At 37.6% G+C, this 27,658-nt stretch overlaps 1 protein-coding gene across 2 annotated transcripts in view; it reads left to right on the forward strand.

The window, feature by feature from the left end:
• The first annotated feature begins 217 nt into the window (after nucleotides 1–217).
• The window catches only part of LOC136036205 (H(+)/Cl(-) exchange transporter 5-like), a 110,836-nt gene continuing 83,395 nt past the window's right edge, over nucleotides 218–27,658 (forward strand). The window contains exons 1-2 of one of the 2 annotated variants that reach the window (XM_065718295.1): nucleotides 218–327; nucleotides 17,243–17,411. In XM_065718295.1, the coding sequence (XP_065574367.1) occupies nucleotides 17,267–17,411 (145 nt within the window). In that variant the 5' untranslated portion in view covers nucleotides 218–327; nucleotides 17,243–17,266. The remainder of the gene's footprint in view (nucleotides 328–17,242; nucleotides 17,412–27,658) is intronic. The other variant, XM_065718296.1, reaches the window with a different exon arrangement.

Genomic DNA, 27,658 nt, shown 5'->3' on the forward strand with positions numbered 1-27,658 from the left:
GGATTTTTATAAATCCTATGCGTGTAAACTTGGCATAAGCTTTCAGACACGGTTTAAATAAAACGGCAGCAGAGAAAAAAGTCAACTTTTAAGTTAACTTCTGCGAGTCGAATCAAACGCAACTCTGAGCGGTCAAGGGGGGTAATCCGAGTAACGTCTGACGTCATGTGGGTCTCATAAAACGCTTGGATTAGTCAGATAAGTAATCGGACAAGTAAAAGAACACGGGGTACATTGCGCTGATTGCTACTCAACTAATCGGATAGAAAAAATTAACAAATTTGGACTAATTCAACCTAGCGTTTATCCTTGCATAGACTAGGTTAGGTAATATACCCACTAGGAAATAAATAATTACATGCAGTAGCTAATAAAAAGAATTTTATCAGTATATTATGTCGTTTCTGAACCAAGCATTAGACTGTTAGACCCAAAACAAATTTCATTTTCTTAACTTTTTCTACTAGGCCTACTAATAACTCACGACAGCACCAAGCCGCCTGAGGCCAACACAGATACGTACGCTCCTCCTCCAACCTAATCTATTCAAGGCCTCCCTATTTACACCTTCCCAGGAAGTTCCCATTTCCTTAAAATCTTTATTTATGACATCCTCCCAACCCAGACAAGGACAACTTGCTTTCCATGTAGCCCCAGAAAGTTGGCCAGAAAGGACAATTTTTGGCAATCTATCATCCTTCATCCACAGAACATGGCCTAGCCATCTCAACCTTTCTTTCATTAGAGCCCTAGAATTGAACCACATTTTTTGTACAACCTACTGTTTGAAATATAGTCAGTCAGCTGGGTACCCAGAACAATCTGTAGGTAATTTTTCTGGAAAACATCTTTCCTAACTTATAGGCCTAGGAAAAATATATTTATTGGATTTATAGGGTTGCATTCAGTTTTAACTACATCCTAGGTGCCTTGCTCTGCTCTTAATCCAAGGTACAATTCTAGCCTAAATAATTAACTGGTCTGATTGTTCTCAATTGGCACTATGAATGCATTGATGATAAGGAATAAGCATAAAATAAGTAAGTTGCAAACAGTCATACAAATCAGGAAAACTAATAAACTTTATGATAACACTTGGGGGTAAAATTCTTGACAAGCTAATTTTTGCTTTCTTGGAAAGGGGCTAGTTTAGGAAAATAAGACTTTCAGGGATGGAGCTACAGACCTAATCAGGCCTATGTTCTGGGAAGGTATTTTGAAGTAGATCATGTACCTCCACTCCTCCCTCTAGAGGGCAGTGACCTTTCATGACCTTCAAAATATTTGGGCTACAGAAGTGAAACCTTGCAAGATAGATCCTCTGCCTATACAATGTCTATTGTAGATGCCAATAGTAGATGATCTACTGCCTATTCATACAGAAAAGTATTTTCAGCTTCACAACTTTGCTGAATTCCAATTTATAAGGTGCAAATATATTTCCCAAATTAAAAAAAAAATTAATAGCCTATGGCTTTAAATTCTAGGCTACTCAATTAACAGAAGTTGTATTTTCAAAACTAAAACCAGAAAAAATAGAAGCTGAAAATTAAGGTAGGTTGGTGTATAATGTTGTTTTGTCAAAATTCCAATATGTATAAACCTATCAATCAGACAAATTTTTAAGAATTAGAATTTAGAAGATGGTTAATATACTAGCTTAGCAATACCTTCCTAGAATTTTCTTTTTCCCCTGGATTCATTACTGAAAGTTTTGTTTTCTCAACCTAACCCCCTTCCAAAGATAGCACAAAGTAGGCTAGCTTGTATAGAATTTTACCACATTTGGGCTGGGTATCTTCACAGATAAAAATATCTAGTAAAAATATACAAGGTTATATTGCTAAAATAGGAGAACTTGAAACTTAATCTAAAATCATTCCAAAATACTTACTTATATCATTCCTAAAAGTGCTTTACTTTGCATAGCACCCCCTCTTAATGGCAAAATAAATAGACCAATATTCTCTATGTATTATTATGTTTCTTGATTTTATTAATATTGCTCTGTTGCCATTAAATCTATTTGAAGAAGATAGAAATCCATTGAGAATATATAGTTCAGGCCAAAGTATAGCTGATGTCTCAAATGAGTAATTTGCATCAGTCTTCACTTATAAACCTGATAATATTCCCACTCTTAACCTAAAGCAAAACATCCAGAAACAAATAAGTTGTATTACTGTTACTGCTTTAAAAAAAAACAACTCAAATCCTGTGTACCAATATGGTTACTAGTCCTACAACATTCCTCCCCATCTGCTAAAAAAATCTGCTTGGGAAATTGCCCCTGCACTGGCTATTTTTTTTTTTTTTTTCAAAATCCTTTGGATCATTATATAGTGTCTTCTCAATGGAAACTAGTCTTTATCATGTCTGTCTTTAGGAAGGGGGATAAATCCAAGGTGCATCCTTTTATTTGACTGTTAAACAACAAAAAATCTTTGGGTATTTTTGGTTGCATATACAGTGGCCATCCTCAGCAGAAAAAAACTCTTCAACTAGAGTATATACAGCAGCCATCATCAGCAGAAAAAACTCTTCTTCTAGAGTTTTTTCTGCTGATGACAGAAACTGTAGATGTAACCATAAAACCAAGAGGTTTTTTGTTTTTTCACTGTCAAATCAAAGGATTTTTCCCTATTGGACTGTTATTTGTACATCATAGAAAGACAGTGTCATGTTCAAAAATACCTATGCCTTTGATACCACATGTCACATGTGCTTATGGAATGTTAATTGCTTGTCAATGGGAACTCCTAGCTTTCATCCAAACTGGTTTTCAGCAGTATATAGAAATCTAACCCAGAGTTGAACATGTAACATATCTACACTTAGATATGTTAGATTCCAGAAGCTCATGATAGAATTTTGGATGAATCTGATTGTAATCTAAATCTGTTTGCAGGTGAATAGTATCAGGAACAGAAGACCTATTTTTATTGCAGGTTGTCAGGTTGTTTCTGGACTGCTTGCATTGAAACCAATACAGCTGAAATTGGAGGGCAACCATCCCTCTTCCCATGCCAATTAATTCCCCAAACACATCCAGTAAAATTTTAGATAGTCACTTTGTTCAGCATAGTGAAAAGGTCCAGAAGCTATGTCTATTGGTATGTCAACCTACCAGAGCCCTTAGGACAAGTTTCCTCTCTTTTCTATTTCAATAGTTTATTGGAGACCCAAACACCTATAAGCAAAAGTAACAATAAGCATAAGCAAACAAAGCACTATAGCAAGCAAAGCTGGGTGCAAACATAATTAAAATAAGCAAAACATTTCATCTTCTTTCTTTTCACGATTTATTTTCGTTTCGACTTCAAACGCTTGCCATACTGATTTGGACAATCAATGCTGAGGTTCAGCCGGATGACTGGCTTCACGACGCGACCCGAGGTGGTGGTCCGGGTCTGTGATGTGCTGGCAAGGGGCTGTGTGCTGCCGCCCGTTGTGGTGGTGTCCTGTTCCACTTGTTGATTTGTTATAGTTACAGGACTACTGCCTGGTTGGCTGTAAAGACTGGAATCGCCGGTCAGAGTTGGCAAGGGGTTTGGGAGTACGACCCTTGTGGTTGGGGTGGATTGAGTAGGAGCTTGAACTTGCAGAGGTGCGCTACTCTTGTCACCTTCTGCGACAAACTTAGTTGAGGTTTGTTTATCTGGCGTAGAGGCTCAAAGTGATTGCCCCATGGGTGGTATGGTGTCAGTAGCACCTATTTGTTGCCCATCGTAGGTTGTGGGTGAGGCAAATTCATACCAAGGTCTTATATCCCTCCTGTTTTGTCTGAAGGTGCCTCTGCTTTCGAGGGAGAGGTTGTAGGATTGAGGGGCTTTATCGTATATCTTCTCGATGGTTGCTTTTTCCCATTTTGAGTCCTCAAAAAGTTTTACCCATACTTTCTGGTTTGGGTTGAGCTCTGTTGCTGTCCTTGATCCTCGATCGTATGCAGTTTTCTGCTTCAGCTGAGCTTTCCTTCTGGATTCCAGAAATGTTGAGCTATCTACCAGTTTGGGGTGTAGGGCTTGTGGTAGAACTGGTAATACTGAGCGCAGCTGTCTGCTCATCAAAAGTTGAGCTGGTGAGTATGCTCTGTCGACTGGGGTGTTCCGGAATTCTAGCAACATCATGTATGGGTCTGTCCTGCTATCCAATGCCTTTGCCATGATGCGCTTGGCTGTTTAGACAGCCTTCTCGCTGAGGCCATATGCCTGAGGGTATCATGGACTTGATGTTACATTTTCAATGTTCGAGCTTGATATAAACGTTTTGAATTCTTGTGATGAAAACTGCAGTCCGTTATCGGTTGTCATCTTTTCCAGGACACCATGACATGCAAAATGCACCTTGAGTTTGCTGATTACCTGGAATGAGGTGGTTGAAGTCAACTTATCCATCTCAAACCATCGGCTGTAGTAGTCTGTGGTGATAAGGTATTCTTGACCTCTAAATGTGAACAGTTCCGCTCCAACATGCTGGAAAGGGTATGAAGGTATTTCCATGTTAATTAGGTGATCTTTTTGTTACCTGTTTTGGAACTTGCAGCAAGTATCACAGGTGTTGATCATTTTCTCAATATCTCCAGTGATATTTGGCCAAAACATGATAGTTCTGGCTCTCTCCTTTGTTTTTACAATTCCCAAGTGTGACAGGTGGAGTTGCCTCAACATTTCTGGCCTCAGTGCTTTGGGAATGACAACCCTTTCCCCTTTTAGAATGAGCCCATTGTTCACGACCAACTCATCTCTGTTAGAGGGGTAGTTGAAACGGGGGCATCTTTTCGGTTTTCAGGCCACCCATTTTCTATGACTTGCATCAATATGCTCAGTTCCTCATCTTGGAGCGACTCCTGTCGTATATGCTCCATCCTCTTTTCTGTGATAGTTCTGTGATGTTTTCTGTGGCTAGTTCTCCCTCGCTCTCAGCTTCCTTATCCACGTCGGGGAGGTGCAAGCGGGCGAGTGTATCTGCCACAGGTATTTCTTTTCCTGGTCTGTAGTGGAATGTCAGGTCATAAGGCTGGATGGCCAACATCATACGCTGTAATCTTGGTGGGGCGCGGTTTATTGCCTTGCTAAGGATAGCTTCCAGGGGTTTGTGGTCTGTTGTAACATAGACTTTTCGACCAAACAAGTACTGATGAAAGTGCTTGCAGGCAAACGTTATAGCCAATAACTCTTTCTCCATCTGAGAGTATCGTCTCTCAGTCTCACTGAGCGATCTAAGTGGCTGGTTTGATGTGGACAAGTTAGGTATGTATCGGGATAGGTAGTTGTACATTCCCAATAATGTATGTAGCTCCTCTTTGCTTTTAGGGGCTGGCATGTCTCGTATAGCTCGTTTTATTGGGATCTGGCTTTACTCCTTCTGTCAAGATATGTCCAAAGTAGGGTATGCTTGTATCATCAAATATGCACTTATCTCTGTTAAATTTCACGCCTTTTTCTTTGGCTCTTAGAAGGACCTCTGCTAACTTCCTGTCATGGTTCTCGTTTGTGGCACCCATGCCAGCAATGTTGTCAATAATTAGCCCTATGTCAATTCCTTCAAATGCTTCTTCCATTTTCTTTTGATACTCGTCTTGGGCTGAAACAAGACCAAAGGGATATCGCTTCCAGCGATATCGGCCAAATACAGTGTTAAATGTGGTCAACTCAGACGACTCGTCATCTAAGACCATTGACCAATATCCACTTTGAAAATTTTCCGGGCCCCATCACATTTTGCTGCTATGTCTTCGAAAAGTGGAACTGGATGATGGGGTCTCTTGATCCAGCAATTTAGATCTACTGGATCCAGACATATTCTTAGGGAACCATCACCCTTTTTGACCAATACAATAGAATTTACCCACTCTGTGGGCTTAGTGGTTTTTTCTATTACCCCTAGTGCTTCTAGGCGTTCCAGTTCCTGTTTAAGTTTTGGCTGCAGTGCAAACGGCACACGTTTTGGTGGCTGGACAGTTGGTACTGCCCCCTCCTTAAGGTGTATGTGGCAGGTACCTGGGAGCCGTCCAATACCATCAAACACGTCTGAGAATTCGTCCAGCAATCTATCAACTTCGATACGCCTTTGTTGTGGAGCTGCTGGTATTTCTGGAGAGATACTCATAAGGAACTTTATGAGGTTCAGTTTCTTGCTTGTTTGTCTGCTTTGGATAGGTCCTTTATCTGTTTCTACAACATAGAAAACATGATTCTGAGGACGCTGCTTTTTATACTGTAGCATTAGATTAATGGTTCCAACAACCTTCAACTGTCCTCCACTATAGCTTGTCAGAATGTCCTTAGTCTTGGTCAGTCGCGGAGAGGCCCCCTTGAGTTTGAGAAAATCTGCGGTAGGCAACACATTCACCTCTGCTCCTGTATTGATCTTGAACTTAATGTCAGTGTTGTACTGGGTAAGCCTTATTGCTACGAAGGGTTTCTCTGGAGCTTCTGCAGACAAACTGTCAATAGCTTCAATGCGGAATTCTTCTCCTTCCTCATCTTCTGCAGTCTCTACTTCATGTAAGTTCTTGCTCCTACATACTTCTGCAAAATGGTTAGGCTTATGGCATTTCGTGCATGTCTTTCCCTTTGCTGGGCACCTGTGCTCACGTGAGTATAAACCACCACACGAATAGCACAGTTGTGTTTTACTCTTTACTCTCCTCACTGCTTCTATTTCTTGTTTCATGCATGGTGGCTTCCCTGCTAAGTTCATTTGTGCCTGGGTCTCCTGAACTGTTTCGATAGCTCTACTGATCTGGATGGCTCGTGCTAATGTCAATGTCCCACCTTCACTCAAGAGCTTTTCTCTTATCCGGTCATTCTTTACTCCGAACACTAGTCTGTCGCGAATCATGTCATCTGCAGTATCACCGAACTCGCATTCAAGTGCTAGTAACTTTAGTTCTGTGTGTATCCCTCCACGGTTTCACCTTCATTTTGATTCCTTCTGTGGAATATAAATCTTCCAAAAATCGGATTCGCATTTGGTTGAACGTGTTCATTGAACTTGTCCATATACACTCGGATTTTATTGTTTTCTTCAGCTGTCAGATTCCAAGTGTTAAAGATATCGCAAAGTCAAACCATTTTAAGCACATACATGTTGTCAAAGGGGTGTAACTCAGGAATGACTAAGGGTATTAAGTTGGAACTCTCAGGGAATGATGAGGGGATGATCAAATGACCAAAAAGGTAATATTTGCATGCTACTTATTTTGCTACTACAACTACTCCTTCTGTAGTACCACTAATGCTGAGGATACTGAGGTGAAAATTTTAGGGGAGGATTGAATTAAATCAAAACATACTATCTGCATACAGATTGTCAAAAGGCTGTATGAGCAATATATTAGGAACAGCCTACTATTCCAAGCTGGAACTTCCAGGGCATGATGAGAGAAATGTTTGATTTATCAAAATGCAATATATGCATGCTACTACTGCTGCTATTGCTACTGCTACTACTGTTACTACTACCTCTAAGAAAATTTTGACTTGACTGCTCCTCTAAAAAAATTTCAACCAGGCAGGTAAATTGTTTAAACTCACATGTTTCTCCAAAGTCAAGAGTTATGATGCTTAATATTTTAATCACCATTGCTCTATCCCCCTTTTGCAGAGGTTGATTCCAGCTTATCCCTACCTCCAGCATGAAGTGATGTCCCCCCTTCTTGAACTTACTTGCCAGACTGAGGATACTGCCATTTTTACCATTGACAACATTCTCTACTCTTAGCACCACCAATTGAAAATTTAACACCAGTTCTTGTGAGGTATCTGTTCAGACTGAACCCTACTCATGTTTTGTCAGTAATAATATAACATATCCAAATCCCTGTGTTAATGATATTGCTTGCCAGACAGAAATCTGCTCTACTAATCTTGAAATTCTTCAATCAGAGTCTGTGTTGTGGCTTTTGTAATTAAAAGACAATCAGGTTATATCAAGGTCAAGTGCAGTCAAACTAGTGTCAAACCAGGTTATTAGCAATGCCACTGACTAGAACTGTCAACCTTCAAAAATATTGAAGCTGAATCAAATATTTATGAGCAGAAAATTTTTGTATTTATCTTCCATTACCATGGTAACAGAACAGTTTCCTGAATACAGGAGTTGCATAATGGCTTCCAATTGTATACCGAAATTAACAGGTGGTTTTGACACTGTTATTTTAAAGACTAACAAGGTTAATGCTAAATTGTATGCAAATGATGATATAGTAATCGTTTTGAGAAACTTGTGAAAAATGAAATAAAAGAAACATAAGATTAAGCTGGAAAAAAATGTGATGTGTAACAATTTTAAGTATGGTCTCTGTAAGTTTTGTATGCAATGCAAGTTTTTACATATTTGTTGTAATTTTATTTTAGGTATTTTTTATGTCCAACAAGTGCAGTTTTGACCATGTTGACCTTTGTCCTGTTTTAGCTTGTATTGACAAATCATGTTGTTTTCCTCATGTATCACCAGGGACAGTGGGTAGGTTTAAAATCCAACCTTTTCTTGAGCAACGCCAAAAGCTTGCCCTGCTCCTCCCCTAGGTTAACTTCCAGTCTTATACCTCTGCAGTTTCAATGCAGAGTAGCATACCACAGGAATCCATCCCTCAAAACTCTCCTCTGTCCCAGGTTCTGATGTGTGTCCAGTCAACCCAACCCCTCAACATCACATTACCCAATTTGGACTATCCTCAAACCTCCCCTTTCTCACATCCCTCCCAAAAATTAACATCCCATAGACTTAGATCCTCTCCATACGTCCAATATTTTGATAACTGGTTCTGACCTCCATCTGTCATTTGTTGAAATAAACCTGACCCCTCTTTCCTCAGACACCCTTCTCTGGTTCTTGGTGGTTCTCTTTCCCAGCATCGTCTTGCCTTATGATTTTCTCCCACAAAGAGCACTCCCAATTTGACTTCTTCCCGTATCACCAGGAAACCTTTCCCCATATTCTGTGTGGGTACCTTGTTACTCTGGTTTGAGAGTTCTTTGATGTGACTCAGACTTGAGATATTTTGCATTTAATAATGGAAACAAGTTGCACCTTCCTCATCATGCTTCCTCTATATCCCAGCCTCTCCTCCACCTCCAAATCCCCAAGGTAAATCCTTCTCTTACCCTACTTCTCCAAAGCATCATAGTATTAAATTAAAACCCCACCTAGCTATTTCTCAAACTCATCAATTATCCCTGTTGTGATTCCCCAATCAGTTTGTTTCCAAAACTGTTAGTTACTAATGTGGAAAGTCTTAATTTTGAAAAGCTTACCAAACTTGAGGTGGTTTCAGAGTCAAAAGAAATAGATATTGTAGCCATTACCAAAGTACAGTCCCACGACCCAGGGTCCACGCGCCTGAAAAATTATTCAGAGCTTAGTAAACTCTGTCCTTTAGACCACCCACTCGGAAAAAAAGGTTGCGGTGTTTTGTTCTTTACTAAGAGTAACCTTTACCCAGTGGTTATTTGAGTCCCTAGTTTATCAAACTATGATAAAATCCCTTGGTTAAGTATTTGACCAAAAGTACTCCCTTGTCCATTTAATATTATTGCAATAGTGGTTTTCTCTTACTCCCCAAATCAAAATCTTGATTCAAAACGTAATTTCATCCATTAATTGCAGACAAGTGCTGATTTTGCTATTTCTAAGCATCCCAATGCTTGCTTCTTTTTTTTTAGTTGGCAATGCCTACGACCTTAAAATGGATTCTTTTTGCTCCTCACTTAAAGTAAAGCAAATCGTTAAAATACCAACGACTTGGGGAAATACCTCTCTTGATGTTATTTTAACTAATATGTATAATGTTTACAGCCCTCCCTCAGCTTTGCCCCCATTCGGTGGGGTCTTTCATCTTTTGATTCTTTTATCCCACTCTTCAAGTTTTGAGCATTCTTTCTCAGTAACTTATGGGACTTACCGCCCTCTTCAAACTTCTGGTCTTCTTTCTTTTAGTATGTGGCTGAATACTGAAAATTGGTCTAATATTTATAGTTAAAATAAATTTAATGAGAAAACGGCTGCCTTTCATAAAAATCAATTGATAAATAGAAATTTGTTTCCCATAAAAACATTTAAAAGGTACTCCAGTAATAAATCGTTTATTAACCAAACTATAAAAACATTAATTAGAACCAAAATCAAGCTTTTCAAAAAATAAACCAGATGAAGCATAAAAAACTAAAGAAAATCAAACTAAGAAAACTAAGAAGTCAAACTTAAACTAAGAAAATCAATTAAAAGAGAATTTCGTAAGTTGGCTCAATTGTACTAAAAAAAGGCGAAGAATTATTCACTGATAAACCCAAAAATCGTATCCGGAGGTAAAATGCTCTGTGGCAGGATGCTTGAGCAGCTTAACTTCAATCTACCTGAGTCTCCTGATGTTACTGCTAATAATCTAAATAAATTCCTTGCTTTCATTGTCCAAACCTTCCAGCATTGTTTGACTAATTACCAGCAGGATCTATTTCCCAATCTTTCCCTCTGTTTCCCCTCTGAGATAGAAAGAAGAATTGGAAACCTAGAAAAACAATTGTTGTCCTTTGGATGTCCTGTTTCCTCTTATTAGTACCTTTTGTGACTTCCTTTCAATGACTTTCCCTTTCCCAGCATTGTCTTGCCTTATCATTTTCCCCTATAAAGAACATTCCCAATTAGACTTCTTCACATATCACAAGGAAACCTTTCCCCATCCTTTGCACTTTATTCCTGCGGTTTATTCCTACCATTTTGACTCTAGTTTGAGAGTTCCTCAGTTTGACTCAGGCTTGAGATTTTTTGCATTCAATGATGGGAATAAGTTGCACCTTCCTCATCATGCTTCATCTATATCCTTGCCTCTCCCCCTCCTCCAGATCCCCAAGGTAAAATCTTCTCTTACCCTACTCTTCCAAAGCATCATAATATTAAATTAAAACCCCACCGAGGTATTTCTCAAACTCATCAAGTCTCCCTGTTGGTTATTACCTTTCACAAAAATTAAATTGCTAGATATCAAATTTGTTTCTAAGAAAAAATATTTAGAAGGTGCTCTAGTGATAAACGGTTTATTAACCAAACTATAAAAACATTAATTAGAACAAAATTGAAGCTTTCAAAAATAGTAAACCAGATTAAGCCAATAAACTAAGAAAATCAATTAAAAGAGACATTTGTGAATTGTCTCAATCGTACTAAAAAACAAGGTCGAAGAATTGTTCACTAATAAACCAAAAATTAGTATTCCGAGGTTAAAATGCTGTGTGCCAGGAGGCTTGAGCAGCTTAACTTCAATCTAACCAAGTCTCCTGATGTTACGGCCAATAATCTAAATAAATTCCTCGCTTCCATTGTCAAGAGCCCTCCAGCATTGTCTGACCAATTACCAACATGAGCCACTTCTCATTCTTTTCCCTCTATTTCCCCATCTGAGACAGAAAGAAGAACTGGAAACCCATGAAAAACAAGTGTTTGTTCTTGAATATCCCATTTCCTCTTATTACTGCCTTCAGTGACTTCCTTTCTAAGCCCTTGTTTGTCTTGTTTAACAAGATTAGCGAGTCTGGGTGAATTCCGACAATTTGGAAACAGGGTTTCATAACCCCTTGGAAAAAGAAAACAGAAAAGCCTGGTTTTGAAGGTGTTCGTCCTATTACTCTTGCTCCTATAATCTCGAAACTTCATGAATGATTTCTTACAGATTGATCCAAGGAAAAAATTATACACAATGTTTTAGCTGAGAAACTTGTCAGCGAATTCAATATTGATCCATTACTGGTGAGAATGGTTGCCTCTCTCTTAACAGATAGATCGCGTGTTGTCAAATACCAGGATCATTATTCTAATCCTCTCCCGATCCACAATGGCATACCCCAAGGTACTTTCCTAGGTCCTCTCCTTTCAGTCATAATTAACAGCCTCGCGAAGGAATTTCCTGACTGATGGAAGTTTGTTGTTGACCTAACGGTTGTTGAAATTTACTTCAGAAATTTAAGAAGCGACCCTCTGAGTATCCTCAATGAAACTGGAGATGATGCCTCCGAATTACATGACAGTAAACCCCCCTAAGTCCATAATAATGCCGATTTGTTTTCGTAAAGTCTCACCCTATTTTCTTAATCCTATCCCCCCTGAAATTTCCGTGTCCTCCATTAAATCACTTGGCGACACAGTTTTTTCAAACATTAAGTGGAATATCAGCGTTAAAGACATCATCCATACTGCTAATGTTTCTATTCGGATCCCTAAGCCCCTTAATGTTCCCCCTTTCCATTCCTTAAGGATTTACACGCCTTTTGTCCGCCCGCATCTTGAAGATGCTTGTCCTGTTTGGCATACTCGTATTTCTTGCAAAGAATTGGAAGAAATTGAATTAATCCAAAAAGAGCCTTGCGAAAATTTTCAAATAAGGCGAGGTGCTATACTCTTTGCTCATAAGAAAAGCTAGTTTGGAAACCCTTGAGCGCACGAGGGTTTCATTGTGCCTCTGTTTCGCAAAAAATGCAATAACAAACCCTCGGACGGCAAGTATTTCCCTAAAACGTCACTCCCCATCCAGATTACGGCTGCCTCGAGCTGTTTCTGAGCCCGTGCCTATTTTGTCCCCCATTCGCTGCATTACTTCCAGATATGGAAAAAAATGCGTCCCCTTCATCAGAGAATAAAGGAATAAAATATTCATAGCTTCTCCCTTTTTCTTTTTTTTAATGGCTGATGGTGCTTCCCAGGTTCTTGCACTTATTTGCTTGTTTTGCTCCCCCTCCCCCTTCACTTTTTTAGCATCCCTTTAAATTTTTGTATATATTTATATATTTTTTCTCTTTTTTTGTGTTCATTCACTTATTTTCGCCCCCCCTTTTTTTGATCAGTTTTTATCTACTTAACTTTTTTATTGATTTTATGCTGTTAAACTAACTTTTTAATTGAGTTTTTAAAGTTAAATTAGTGACTCACCAATTATTATTCATTCTGATTTTTCTTTTTCGTTGTCGTTTTTGCATTTCTACCAGTTTTCATGGATCATGTAATTTGTCGAAAGTCCGGATTTGGCCCTTTGTGGGCTGGTAATAGTGACTTAAAAAAAATAATCTTATCTTATCTAATACTACTACCCTACTAATATGCTATTAGTACTACTAAGGCTAAGGATTTGAAGGCAAAATTTAAAAGAGGTTATTCATGGAAAAATTGAACTTGTGCATGCAGGTTGTCAAAAAGGTGTTTTCCAGGAATGGTTTACGATATTAAGTTGGATCTTCTGGGATTCCTTTGGAGGAAGATTAACTGACTAAAAGGCAATATGTGTGTGCTACTACTAACGCTAAGACTACTAATACTGCTGTTCCAACTACTACTTCTATTGCAGCTAATACCAAGGCTGAAGGATATTCAGATGAATATTTTAGGAAATCTTGAGGGGGAAAGCAATCTAAATTAAAACAGATTATGGGCTTACAGGTTATCAAAAGTTTATATCAGCAGTATCATAGCAACAGCTCATAGGGCTTTATGAGAGGGGTTGTTCAAGTGACCAAAAGCCGACGTACTACTACTACTAGTAGTACAGCTACTACTGTCAGTAGCCTACTGATAGTAGTTGTAGTAATATTCCCATTACTATTTCTGTCATTACTGCAACAACTAAGGATATAAAGGTGAAAATATCTGGAAATATTGAGGGAGGGTGAACTGAAACCAATCACACCATGTGCATGCAGGTTGTCAAAAGGGTGTATCAGCAATGGACAGCTTAGAGTATGAAATTGAAACCTACAGGGCTTGTTGTAGGGGTTCTTGACTAACCAAAAGCCAAATATTTGCATTCTACTGCTACTGCTATTGCTACTATTATTACTACTACTGCTGCTACTGCTGCAAAACAAGGGGCTAGCCCTTCATACATCAGATCCCTCCAAGATATGTATTCTTCTTTAAAATTGGACTAGTGCTCCATTCATCATCTAAAGCAGATGACCCTCCAATCTACCACTCTGCTACTAATCACACAGCCACTCTTGATAATGGATGTTGAGAAAGGTACCCATGAAGATGCTGTTTCTTCCCTTCACTCTTCAACAATGGAGTTCTCAATGCACAGTCTGCTGCTCACTTGGCTTTCATTCTCGCCAGTCTCAGTTTGTCGCTCGTCTATTATACAGACAACATTTTGAACTTAAGTAGCACTATCCATCAAAACCTCATCTGTTATGCAGACAATATTCGGAACTTACATCCACTATTCAGTGCATAAACGACGTTTTCACATGGCAAAAATCTGAGTATGCAAAAGTTGGTCTTGAATTCAATGCTGGAAAGTCAGAAGTTGTATTCTTCAACTGGAAGCACACACCGTCAGTGGATATTCCTCTCGGAAACTTCTGGGAGGGGGTTTGACCCCGGTCTCTCTGTACTCTATATATATATATATATATATATATATATATATATATATATATATATATATATATATATATATATATATATATATATATATATATATATATATATATATATGACACGAGTCTCTTTAATAGTCTCTAAATTATATAGCAAACTCAAGAAAAAAATCTACATTCTCCTAATATTCATTAAAGCCCTAATTTTCAAACAAACACTTCTGACAAATTAAATAGCCCAACTGTGTAATTTACCATCACTTGAAAATAATTTATTGCTCATTTCGTGCTAAATCACTGTAAACTGTGGTGTTGTCCAAAATGCAGTGCACCATACCTTAAAATGCAATTTGGGCAATCTTGTGCAAGGTCCATGATGACAAGCAATGATGCTATTGGGAAGTAAAGGACTTATTGCCGTCCCCATTGTGCTTTCACTCTACATTGCTTTTTTCTTTGTCCACTCTGGTCTTACAGGTATCTAGATTTTCAGTATAGATAGTCCCTTCTTTGATGGAGTCTAAAGGATAGTGACTACTTGAGAAGAACTGGTTATGGTGGTGAGATAAGCAGAACATTGGAATGATTTTCTTTTAGTGGGTTCTAGCTGAGCTGAGTGGAAAAGTGAAGAAGATTGGGAAGTTTATGTTGGGGAACAAAAATGTACCAGGTGTTCTTGATATGGGAAGAATGGGAGACCGTTTATGGTTTTATTAGCACATATCTGAATTCTATCGATGTATGCTTTATCTTATTTGCAAAAGTGGCCTATCATGCTCCTTCCTACCTCCAATTTGGGTCTAGTAAGAGCCTTTTAGAGTGAAGTTATAACCTTATAATGATGGTTCATTATGGTTCTTTCGTTTTTCAATGTCTAGTTGGCTAGAAAAGAACAAACAAGAAGCAAAATGTTTGCTGAGTATGAGCAATGATTCTCAAAGTCCTTTCTTTGCTGGCTGCTATGAGTGGCTGATTATTCAGACTCTACCCAAAATATAAGACTTAAAATACGAAATGGAAATTTTTTTGTTGGAATGCACTGAAAAACAGTCACTGGCTGACCCTATTGGTAAGTTGCTTGATGTCATGAAGAAAGACATCTGCATAAAGTTGATCAGCAGTTCTCCCAATAAGTTTGGAATTATTTGCAGATAAAGTTAAAAAGCTGTGCACTGATGAAGGGGCATCATTGAGTAAGTATGTGCACTACTTGTGCCAAATGCTCTAATGTGCTAATTTCCAGTTAGATAAGAGGTCCGAATAAACGGCAGAAAACTAAAGCCTAGTACCTAATTTTCTGGAAATCTTAGAAACATTATTTAACTTGCCCTGTTTTGTACCATAGATAAAGATAGACGCATTCAGATTTGAATAAACATACGTCATTAGAAAGCCCGAATATCATTTTTTGATTGGAATGAGCAGAATTTTACTCTTAAAGTTTACGAAAGAGCAGTCCCTAAAGCTATTCTAGAGTACCTGCTTGGAAAAAATTAAATATCAGTTCAAAAGAAGTATCATTGAATAATTTGACAGCTATGGAAGTTTCCTGTTCTGCTGACCACCTATTTTTAAATCTTTGCCGACACAGACTGTATATCATTTATGCTGTATGTACATGGAATAGAATATGTTTTACTTGACAATTATTAAGAGATTGCATGTTTTCTTTGTTTATCTAGCCTCTCATTGGTTTTTCAAAATGTTGATGCATTTAAGACCCTCTATCAATTTTCCCAAATTTGCTTCGGAAGGTCCCTGTTATTCTGGGAAAATTTGCTAATGGACTCTGTCTTTAAAACTGTCAGCCGATGATGTGGCTTGCAAAATAACATTTATGGTATCTTGTATCCTTAGGAGTCAAGGACATCAAAATCCAAACATTTTTTGCCCCTTGGACTCCTCTTAGGTCTATTTATACCGAAAAACCGCTATTTTACCAAGTTTCTCTTTTAGTTGATTAAAAACTATGAAGTCCTTAAGGCATTATCATATTCTGGTCACTGTTGCCACATCCAATAGTGAAAATAAATCAGCGAAAGAAATTAGCAAGTTTGACAGCGCTTTTCATTTGTAAAAGTTCCAACATTAACAGTCTATTGATCTTCAAAGACAACTACACCTTTAAAGGAAAGCTACACCTGCTTCAGATTTGGGTGTAATATATTTCAGCTTATTTTTTGCTGATTTGTCGCCAACTTTTTTTGTGTATTGTTGCGTGCTACTATCAAAACTGAATAACTGCACCTGGAGGAATTTTTCATTAAAAATTTAAATCATGATTATTTAATATTTAAGATACTGCATATGTAATTGTTTCAGTCCACTTTACGAGCTAACATATACAGATTTCATTTTCGGTGTCCATGGTACTTAGAGCAGCTAAATAATTCACACTGTTTTGCTTTTTTTTTGCCTCTTTCTACCTAATAAGGTTGATAAGGCATTCATTCCTGCCATAGGAATGACGTATGGACGTATAGATGATAGACTTATCTATCGATATGTGAACTGACATCATTTTTATACAATCCTAAAAAGGGCTTATTCCAGATTTGCCTCTCACTCACTCGAACTATCTGTCTTGGCTTTTTCTACTATTAGCCATGGCTGGATGCCCTCAACTTCTTGATTTCAAATCAAAATCAATGGACTCGGTCCCTGCCTTCATTAGAGTAAGAGTGAAACAAGAAAAAATTAATATAAAGTGAAAACAAGAAATAATTACAAGCTCGTATGTATTAAACTTTATAATTTCTTTCTCGTTGCAGTTTTTAGTAGTAAGGAATACGTGACATTCTTGTGTTCAGTTTCTGTTTAGTACTAGTTGTTTATAGTTCATGGCCTTTGTCCTTCTTTAATATGCAATTTCCTTTCAGGAGCTCTAGAAGGTGTTGTCAGCTATGGAAGAAGATAGGTTCCCCATTGGGGGAACTGAACCTCGACTAAGGGTTAACAATGGCTCTGTGTCATCTGATGATGACATGCTTGAAATAAGACACACTGGTAGTGTTCAGGAGAGAATGAATCATTCTTCAATTAGAGGAGGTATTATTTTCTGCTTTTCTTATGTATACAGCAGACACACTATAATGGGTCTTACAATTTTTTTATTAAGAATCATTTCAACACTGCCATTAATCCCCTCCCCCTCAATAACTGTTCACTGGGAAGGGAGGGGTGTAAGAGTTGTTCTTCATTTTGTTTGAACACTAAAGCAATTTTGGCTACTAATGCTGAAAGTCTGAATTTTGACAAGCTTACAAAACTAAGGTTTTATCAGAATTGAACCCAATAAATGTTATAGCTGTTGCAGCAGTACAGTTTCGTGACCCAGTTCCTTCATTTTCTCAAATTGCTCATGCTTGTTCCACATTAAGCTCCAGAGTCCAGATCGCCCACTTGGGAAAAAGGTGCTGGTGTTTTTTTTTTCTAAGAGTAATCATTATCCGAAATTAATTTCAGTCCCTAGTTTATCTGGTTATGATGGAATCCTTCATATGAGACCGAGGGCACTCCCCTGTCTCTTTTATCCTATTGCCATACCTTTCTTCTATTACTGGCCAAACCAATATATTGGCCTAATTTTCACAGATTAATAATTCAGAAGTGCTTGAGTGATCAAACGCCTCTAGTCTTCAGTTTTATGTATTATGAGCAAGCATCTCATTCAGCTGATAGAAGAGCTTTAGCAAAGGTCCTATCCTTGTATGGTATACCAGATGACTGCATTAAATAGATAGATGAGTCTGCGAACAAAAATTAGGAAATTAGAAGGTACAGGGATGACATTGGTCAAGTATGGTTCTGAAGAACGGCGTAATTTTGTCAAATTCGTGAGGGAGGGGGCAAAGTTGGAGCCGATTTTCTTAAATCATGTGAAAATAACAGTGAAAATGAAAAATGAGTCATATATTACCTTAAAGGCACAAATATACTAAAGAAAACTGACCTGTTTCTCTGTATACTTAAATTATGCACGCTTGTCTTAATATTGACCTGATTTTTTGAAAAAAAAACTAAATTTCAGCTGAGGCATTTGCCCCCTGCCCCATAGCAAATTATGCCCTGGTTCTGAAGCGTGGGTGCTTCGAAAAACGGAGGAGAAATTGCTACATGTTTTCCAGTACATGTTTTTCAGTTCTCATTCAGCAGTCAATGAGTGAACTTGTTTGACTGCATTGAAACTAACACAGCGAATGTTATGTAATGTTTTGACTCTGTGAATACTCGTGATAGCATGAAATAACTTTAATTGATAATTGGATAAGAAGGAGTTTCTTGCTGTAATTTTTGGCCAGCGATTTCTGTTTTATGCAAGGTATTTTTGTAAATATCTTTTGGTGTAAGACGTTCCTTTTTAACGCATATGTTCATTGCACGCTAGGAACTAGCGTGGGTAAATATAGTTCATTTAAATTAGGCGAATAGTCTTATTTTCATACTGTTACTATGGGAAAGAAAGGCAGCGGTAAACGTAACAGAACCGAAGCGGACTTATCGGACCCTGTGATGAATTCGACAAATAATTCCGATGGTAGCGTTCTCACTGACTGTCAGAGGACTAATGCTGAAAATATTATTAAAATACTGGAAATGGTCCAATCCATAAATACAAACATTGAAGCGCTCCAACATAATTTCTTGGAGTTAAAATCAGATATTAGTGCAGTGAATAATCGTGTTACAACGATTGAAAATAAATATAATATGCTGGAGAATGAACTTGTATCAGTTAAATCGGAACTTCGGATTTTGAAGAATATTGTGGAGGGCCAAACGGACATTATTAATAAATGTAAAGAGGAAATAAATTCAGTAGTCAGCCAATCATTTGTGGATGAAAATCGGAGTAATTAGTGCAATGTATTATTTTGGGGATTGAATGAAGTACCATTCGAGGATGCTGAGTCTTTGATTAAAGAAGTGATGGTAATAGGATTATCATTAAATAGCGAAAATTTGCCGTCGTTTAGTATTATCTAGTGCTCTAAAAAGTTCGTTAAAATTAAAGTGGATAATACGCAAGTTCGATTTTCTCTTCTGAAAAATGCGAAGAAACTTAAAGGGAAAAAGTTCAGCACTTATAATAATATTTTTATTGGTGATGACGTTACGCCTCGTGTGCGTATTGTACGCAAGGAACTCCTGGCCATCCGTAAATGTCTAGTGGATAAAGGAGTGGAATGCCGGGTACCCCCTACCTTACCCCCTGTTATTTGTGTAAAAAAAGATAACACTGTAGCGAAAGTGCTTTGGTACAATACAAAGAATCTGTTGATACCGTAACTTGTGTATTTTGGTGATCAAGTCTTATTGAAGTCTTGTTAAGTTAGTTTTTAAGTATCCTTACGATATTGTGATGTATGCTTCTTACTAAGTTGTGAGCCGTTGTGTTAGAAGCTTGAGCTTTATATGAACGGGTTACAGGCAATATTTTCATGGCCTGTTATTTTTCTTATTTGTGTTATTATGTGGATCATTTTTGTTTTTCTTTTTTGTGTCTGTTTGTTATGTTTATTGAAACCATGTACCGAGATTTATTTTGTTTTTAATGACAATGGATAATTATGATCGTGATTCCCGGAGCAGTATCCATCTTAATACTTTGGAAGCTTCTAATGTAGATTTTGGGGGTATATTTACGGAGCAGCTACATCGGAGTTATGACATTGGGGTAGCAGGGCATTATAGATCTGTTAGTTCCAAATATTTGTTTAAAGATGGAATCCAATCTGAGTATGGAGATGCGAGAGGCCTCAATGTTTTCCATCTTAATTGCCAAGGATTAAATTCTTCGTTTAATTTTTTAAATGAAGTATGTGATCTTTCGGTTTTCCAGGTCATCGGTCTTACTGAAACCTGGCTGAATGACCACAACTCCGCTCTTTTAAATATACCAGGATATAATTTCTACAATAGGAATCGACAGTTTCGGCAACATGGAGGAAACGGTGCATATATTCGAAGCGATATTGAGGTTTTGGTAAGAAATGACTTAGTAGTATACCAGGAAATGGTTTTTGAACCATTTATTCTTCAGCTTAGGCTGAAACCTAAAGATGCATTTGTTATTATATTGTATAGGCCGCCATCTGGCTCCATACCAATCTTTATGGATCTTTTGGATAAGCAGCTGGAGAAACTAGCAACTAGTTCACATCCATTTATGATGCTCGGGGATTTTAATATTGACCTAAGTGAGCTTGATGCGAGTGTTTCTATGGATTTTTTGCGGCTTTGTATGTCCTATGGTTTATTTCCAACTATAAATATATGCACACGAGTAACCACCTCATCATCAAAGCTAATTGACAATATTTTTTCAAATTTGTTTTTTTCAGCTCCAAGAGTTATTATTACAGATGTATCCGATCATTTTGGGATTTCAACAAGATTTGATCTCTGTATTCCCCAAAAGTTAGCAACAATAATTCCTAAGATTCCAATGCACGTATTTAGCCAGAGTAACCTTCAAAAATTTAAGCAGGCAATTGCAGAAGTTGATTGGAATAATTTAATAGACCTTACGGATGATATAAATACGAGTTTTCAAAGATTTTACGATAAACTAATTTTGTTAGTGACAAAAACATTTATAATGGTTCGTTCGTCATCAAGGAAAAATAATCCTAAGAAACCATGGATGTCGCCTAGCTTGTTGCGCTGTATTAATAAAAGAGATAAACTTTATAAGAATGCCATAAGTAATGGAAATGATCCGATCTGCTTAAGAATTTATAAAAATTATAGAAATGCCCTGAATAAATTACTGAGAAATGCAAAAAAAAAATATTTCGTAAATAAATTCACTGAGACTTGTGGTAACCCTGCAAAAACATGGAAAATAATTAAAAGTGTGATATCGACAGAGAACTCTATTATTCCCGATGAAGTAGTAATGCAGAATGACATACCAACGAAGGAACCCGAAGAGATATGTAATGCTGTTTCCAAACATTTTGCTAATATTGGCGTAGATTTATCTTCCCGTATAGTATCTTCTGATGATGATCCTCCCTTGGAGTTTTTTTATGAAGACTCCAATTGATATTTCTATTTATATGAGACCCTTCTCTCGTGATGAAGTAGAGAAAATTATCTTTGGGATGAAAAATACATCGGCAGGTAGTGATTCACTCAATCTTCTGGCGTTGAAAATAGCGTTTCCTTATGTTGCTGATATTCTTACTTCTCTCATTAATTTGTGCTTAAAACGGGGAACGTTTCCTGATTGCTTGAAAATTGCTAAGATTACCCCTGTTTTTAAAGGCGGTAATAAGAATGATCTAGGAAATTATCGGCCTATCTCAGTCTTACCCGTTATTTCTCGACTGCTTGAAAAGTGTATTAACACTAGAGTTTATGATCATTTGGAACTGCATAATCTGTTAAATCCAATTCAATTTGGCTTCAGAAAAGGTAGAACCACAGAGATGGCATTATCATATATAACTTCGATAATCAATGGAGCTCTTGATAATAAGCTTAGAGTAGCGGGTCCTTTTCTTGATTTGGTTAAGGCATTTGACACTGTTGACCACCAATTACTACTTCGAAAATGTGAATTTTATGGACTAAGAGGGGCTACTTTAGCTTTGATTTGTGATTATCTCCAAAATAGAGAGCATTATGTTCACATTACTGGATTTTCTTCAAGTAAGAGTCTTGTTAAATATGGTATCCCCCAGGGTTCTGTGTTAGGGCCTACTCTTTTTTTGATTTTTATAAATGATCTGCCAAATGCTGTTGCAACTACTTCTAGAATAGGGGATATAGTGAATCCCGCACCTTCGGGAACCAGGATCACTACACCCTTATTTGCTGATGATGCGACATTGATGTATGTTGCCTCAACTGAACAACAACTTACCTCAACAATTAATGCAGCAATGACTATGACATGTCTTTGGTTGAAGATAAACCGCCTTGACCTAAATATAAATAAGTCAAATTTTGTTATTTTTTCACGGTCCCCAAATTATTATCCTTGGATTATGGAAATAGCTACACCGAAGGGAATTGTTAAGCGGTCAAAGTCCATTAAGTACCTTGGGATTATTATTGATGAAATTTTATCATTTAAGTGCCATGTAAAAGCTATAAGTAGAATATTATCGCGAAATTTAGGGATTATCCGTAAACTAAAACATTTATTTCCTTCAAATGTTATACGGTTATTATATTTTTCTCTGATTCATCCGTATATTTTGTATTGCTCGTCTGTATGGCTTGGGACATTCCCCTCAATACTTCGCCCAATCCGCGTACTGCAGAATAATGCCATTAGATCACTTTATGGAATAGGGAATCGGGATTCGGTCAGGTCAATGTATAGTATGATAAATATAATGCCTGCAGCCGGATTGCGTGATTTTTATACACTGGTTTTTATGTATAAGTACCATTATGGGTGCGTTCCAGAATGTTTTACAGGAAGTTTTCGGGATAGGTCTAATATTCATGATCATAGAACTCGAACAAGTGGAGATATTGAGGTTCCTCGCCTAGTTTCAAGTAGGACTGCTTTTTCAATTATTTATAGAGGGGCTAAGCTATGGAATAAGCTTGTTCCAAGTATTAAAGAATTGCCCATTAATCAATTTAAGGCCGTGCTGCGTGTGGGGTTTCTTGGTAGGTATACCTTTGAAATAGATTGAGATTGATTGATTTAGTATTGAAAATAATTGTTTATTGTTTTTTTCTTTTGTTTTCTTTTTTTGCTTCGGGATCATGATATTATGTTGTTTGATTGTGTATGAATTATTTATATAATTTTTTTTTTCTCGGTACACGGTTTCACCTTTCTGCTCATTTTAGATTAACTCATTGTTTTTCTGTTTTTGTTCTTTTTTTCTTCTATTTTTTGTTCTTTTTGTTAGTAACACACCCTCGCAAGCAACGCTTTTGGTGTGCTACCGATTGATTTTGTCTGTGTTATTTCCTTTGGTTAATAAATTAATACTACTACTAAAAATACTACTACAGAGAAATTGCCAAAGGATTGTTTTGGGTACCTCACTGACTGACCGTATCTCAAAGAGTAAACTATGCGACAAATGGGGTTCAATCCCGCTTTCTAGGGCTATAACTGAGAGAAAGGTTGAGGTGACTAGGATACGGTATGCCGATGAAGAATGACAGGCTATAAAAGATTGCCCTTTCCGGCCAACCTTCTAAGGCCAAAGAAAAGGCAGGACGTCTCCGAGTAGGGTGAGAGGATGCCGTAATGAAAGATTTGAGGGAAATGTTAACTTCCTGGGAGTATAAAAGGAGGGAGGTTTTGAGTAGTTTAGGATGGAGGGGGAGCGTTCGTAGCATTGTTGGTCTCAGGTACCTCGGTGCTGCCATGAGGTATTAGTTTTGGTATTAGTAGTAGTTTTGTTGATGTTCCTGTTTCCTAACCAGCAAGCACAAAGTGGATTTTGATTCTGTTTGGTTCCCCTCTCGACGTTTCCTTTAAGTTTCGAGATTTTTTGGGGACCCAGGATAGGCTCAAACTTGCCCTCTTCTCCAATAAAAACAACCTTATATGTTAACAATGGGCTATTGTACCTTTTGACCAGTTTGCACAGAATAAATGTTTCAAAATTTCGATTAGTATTGAGAAGAGGGGGCACCTAAAGAATGTAAAGAGGGAGCAGTTGCCCTCCAATCTCTCTTCGACATCTCCTCGACATACCTTAAAAGTTTCAAATTACTGCTTGTAATCATTTCACAACAGCAAAGCACATAGTATGTTCTGATTCTGTACGGCATTCTTCTCAACATTTCCTTAAAGTTTAATCTTAATGCTCAAAACGTTTTTTGAGACTCAGGATCAAACATGCTCTATTTTTAATGGTAGCTCAATAGAGCTGCCTGAGTGAAGAGCGATGTGGGTACAACGTACTAATTATTTGTATATAAATACTAGCTGGGTCCCGCCGGCTTCGCCGCCGGGACCCAGCACGGCACGCGGCAGGCTTCTTTATATGGTTTCTCATTGTCCCTTGTGTTCTATTGCAGTTTTTTCAGAGACGTTTGACTATTAAAGCAAGTCCAATTTCTAACAATGATATCTATTCAGCTTCAAGGTTTTGGTTTTCTTTTTTAAGGTTTTTGAATTCTTGTAATCCCTTGTTTTTTAGTTTTTTTTTAATTCTTTATCTTTTTTATATTTTTTTTAGTTTTTTTCTTTTTTTCTTTCTTTTTTTTAGTGGTTTACCTTTTCTTAGTTTTTATTTTAATTTCGTTTTTTCTTCTTTTTTTTATTTATTTTTCTTCTTTATTTTTTAGCTTTTTTTCGGAACGTGCCCAAGCAACACGTGTGCAAGGTGTTAATTTTTAACTGCGTAAAACTTGCGGATATACAACTGGTAATTCCTCTGGTATACCCTGGTAATTCCTCGACACGCATTCTTTTTTTACTTTCTCTTTCAGCCGCCATCCAGGTTTCGCGTTGCTCTTGTAATAAATCGACACGCTTTCTTTTGGTAATTTCTCTCTGAGCCGCTATCCTAACACCCCCCCCCCTAAAGGAACACGTATGCAAGGTGCTAATTTTTAACTGCGTAAAACTTGTGGATATTCAACATTCTTCGCCGTCCCATTGTCTGTGCATATAAATAGATTGTCCGGTTTACCGGCTCTAGAACATGCAACTTATAATTGTCCATGGGAAAAACAATCCGTATTAAGATCTATACCGCATTTTTCTAATGATTGCCCTTGAGCTTTGTTGACGGTGATTGCAAATGCTAATCGAATTGGGAATTACAATCTTTTAAATTGAAAAGGCAGATCCGTTGGAATCATGGGAATGCGAGGAATAAAAACAGCCTCACCCTCGGGAGGCCCTGTCAAGATTGTTGCCTCTATACGTTTTCCATTGTTTTTTTACGGCAAGTCGCGTGCCATTGAAAAGCTTTGGTGGGTTAATATTTCACAACAGTATTAATGGTACGCCTTTTTTTAGTAGTAGCACGTGTGGTGGAAACCCTGGGAGATCCAGGGAATTTGAAAATTCAATGGATAGTTAATCGCTTCATTTGGTTCCAGAACTGTGTTGACTGACTTATAAATGACTGGCTGGTCTCGAATCTCGGTCAGAATAATATTGTTGATTTCGTGGACGTCTTTGTTCTTGGCTGCCAAAATCGTTGTTCACTTAGCCATTTATGATTTTTATAATTGGTTAGAATATTCAGAAATACCTTTTCAACCACATCATTTTTTGACATCACTAAATAAAAGAATTCAGGAGGCAGTTGTTTTACGTCCTTCAATTGAGTCAACTGGCAACATTCCGTTTCCAATTGCTAGCAATTGATCTGAAAATGTTTCACCAGAGTGATCATTTTGCAATCGGACACGCATATTTATAGTTAATTTTAATGTATTTACGTGTTCCCATAAATAAGAATTTTCCAGGCAAGCATTCATTTCATCTGCAGGTGTCGGTCTATGAATGATAGGTCATGTATGCCTGAAATTTCCCGCAAGCAATATTAATGTTGCTGCCAAATGGTTTAGAATTTCTTCGCAAATCTTGCAATGATCGCTCGTGAGCCTCGAACGATTTTTGTGCGCCATTGTGCACTCGTCCCAAACAATAAGTTTGCATTGTCCCGTGGTGGCGCAGCGGGTTTGACCTTAGCTTGGTAATACGGGACCCAGAGATCGAATCATGCTACAGCAATGCAGTGCAGGGCCGACGCAGGGACCTTAGTACTCAAGAAGCGTCGTTAATCTGATACAATACAATAAGTTTGTATTGCTGCAATACTTTACCCATCCCAGATGATTTGGAAATGTTGCATGTGGGAGTTGCGACTCGACACGCACAGACAGGCAGCAAAGTTGCGACTATTCCGGACGACGCAAGGGCCAATGCTATGTCATTTTTGGATAGAATTGATGCCAGAAGCAATCTAATTAGAAACATTTTACTAGTACCTCCTGGCGCATCCAAGATTTCTCCAACTACGATTTGGTGAAGGCATTCCCAAATGCTTGAGAAGTTTGTTTGCCATAGATAACCACAAATCTTCAATCATAACTAAAGTGCTGTTATAAATTTCTGTTGTAAAGTCTAAGGTCATATGTGACTGCCGGTAATTGTGTTAGGTACTAAAAGTCGAGGATATTGCGTTGTGCACCTTCCTCTGCCCATGCATGGTGAATTTTTATTTAGTTCACCGCAAGGTCCATGTATCATATTTTTTACAACAATGTCATATAAGCCCCTATCTACACCTACATCTGGTATTTCAGCGGAAATCACATCGTCAATTTCATTAGAAGCAATTTTATCAAATAACCATATTAATATATGTGCCTGTGGCAATCCTCGCTTTTGCCATTCCACTGAGTACAACCAGCATCGCACTGGCCTAAACACTTTAAGTTTTACTATGAAATTTATCAGTGATTTCAACTTTTGCCGGAAGACACGGGCCGTAATGTCATGTCTATGAACCGGCGATTGTCCAGGAAGTAAAAGTTGCTGTATCTCATCCCAAGATGGATTATATGTAAATGTGTTTAATAAATCTAGACGACTACAGAGACGAACATACTCAATGGCATCTTGAGCATACTCATGCATATGACGCGGACTGCCAACATATGACGAAGGTAAAATCGTTACTCTTCCAATGTTAGTGGTATTACTGTCATTTACAACTGAATCTCGCAAATGAATGTATTGTTCAGAGTGGAGCTTAGTCTGATTCAAACGGATGAAGAGCAAACGTTTTGATCCAATCTTTGCATTCATATCAACGATGTATTGCTGAAACAATTTACGGCATTTTCAAATATAATTCTCTTCATCCTGAAGAATCATTATTCTGTAACCATAATAGTTCATTGCGCTGCATTTCTTATCCGTTTCTTTGTTTGTGGCTGGATTTATCAATTTAATATTAAAGTGATAGCCGTCGGCTCCATCCCTAAAAATGATAGGATATTGTTGGGCATCGAAGCATCGATGAGTTTCAGCAATTCTTGTGAACTTGTCAACCTTTCAATTTCTCTTTGACATTAGTGATACTTTCTCTTTGAGCCACAATATAATGGTACTTTTTCTCTGAGCTGCAAATATTTATATTGAATAAGATGTCATATTGAATATGACGTCATATATTTATATATTGACGTTATATTGTGACAGGCAATAGATAGACAACAGACAGAACATTTATCTAGAAAAAACTAAAAAAGAAAAACCAAAAAAAGGACAACTAAAATAAAAGACAAAAACTAAAGAAAAAGAAAAGGAAAAAACTAAACAAAACTAAAAATGAAAAAAA

The sequence above is a fragment of the Artemia franciscana genome, chromosome 15 (assembly GCF_032884065.1).
Source record: "Artemia franciscana chromosome 15, ASM3288406v1, whole genome shotgun sequence".
Lineage (NCBI taxonomy): Eukaryota > Metazoa > Arthropoda > Branchiopoda > Anostraca > Artemiidae > Artemia > Artemia franciscana.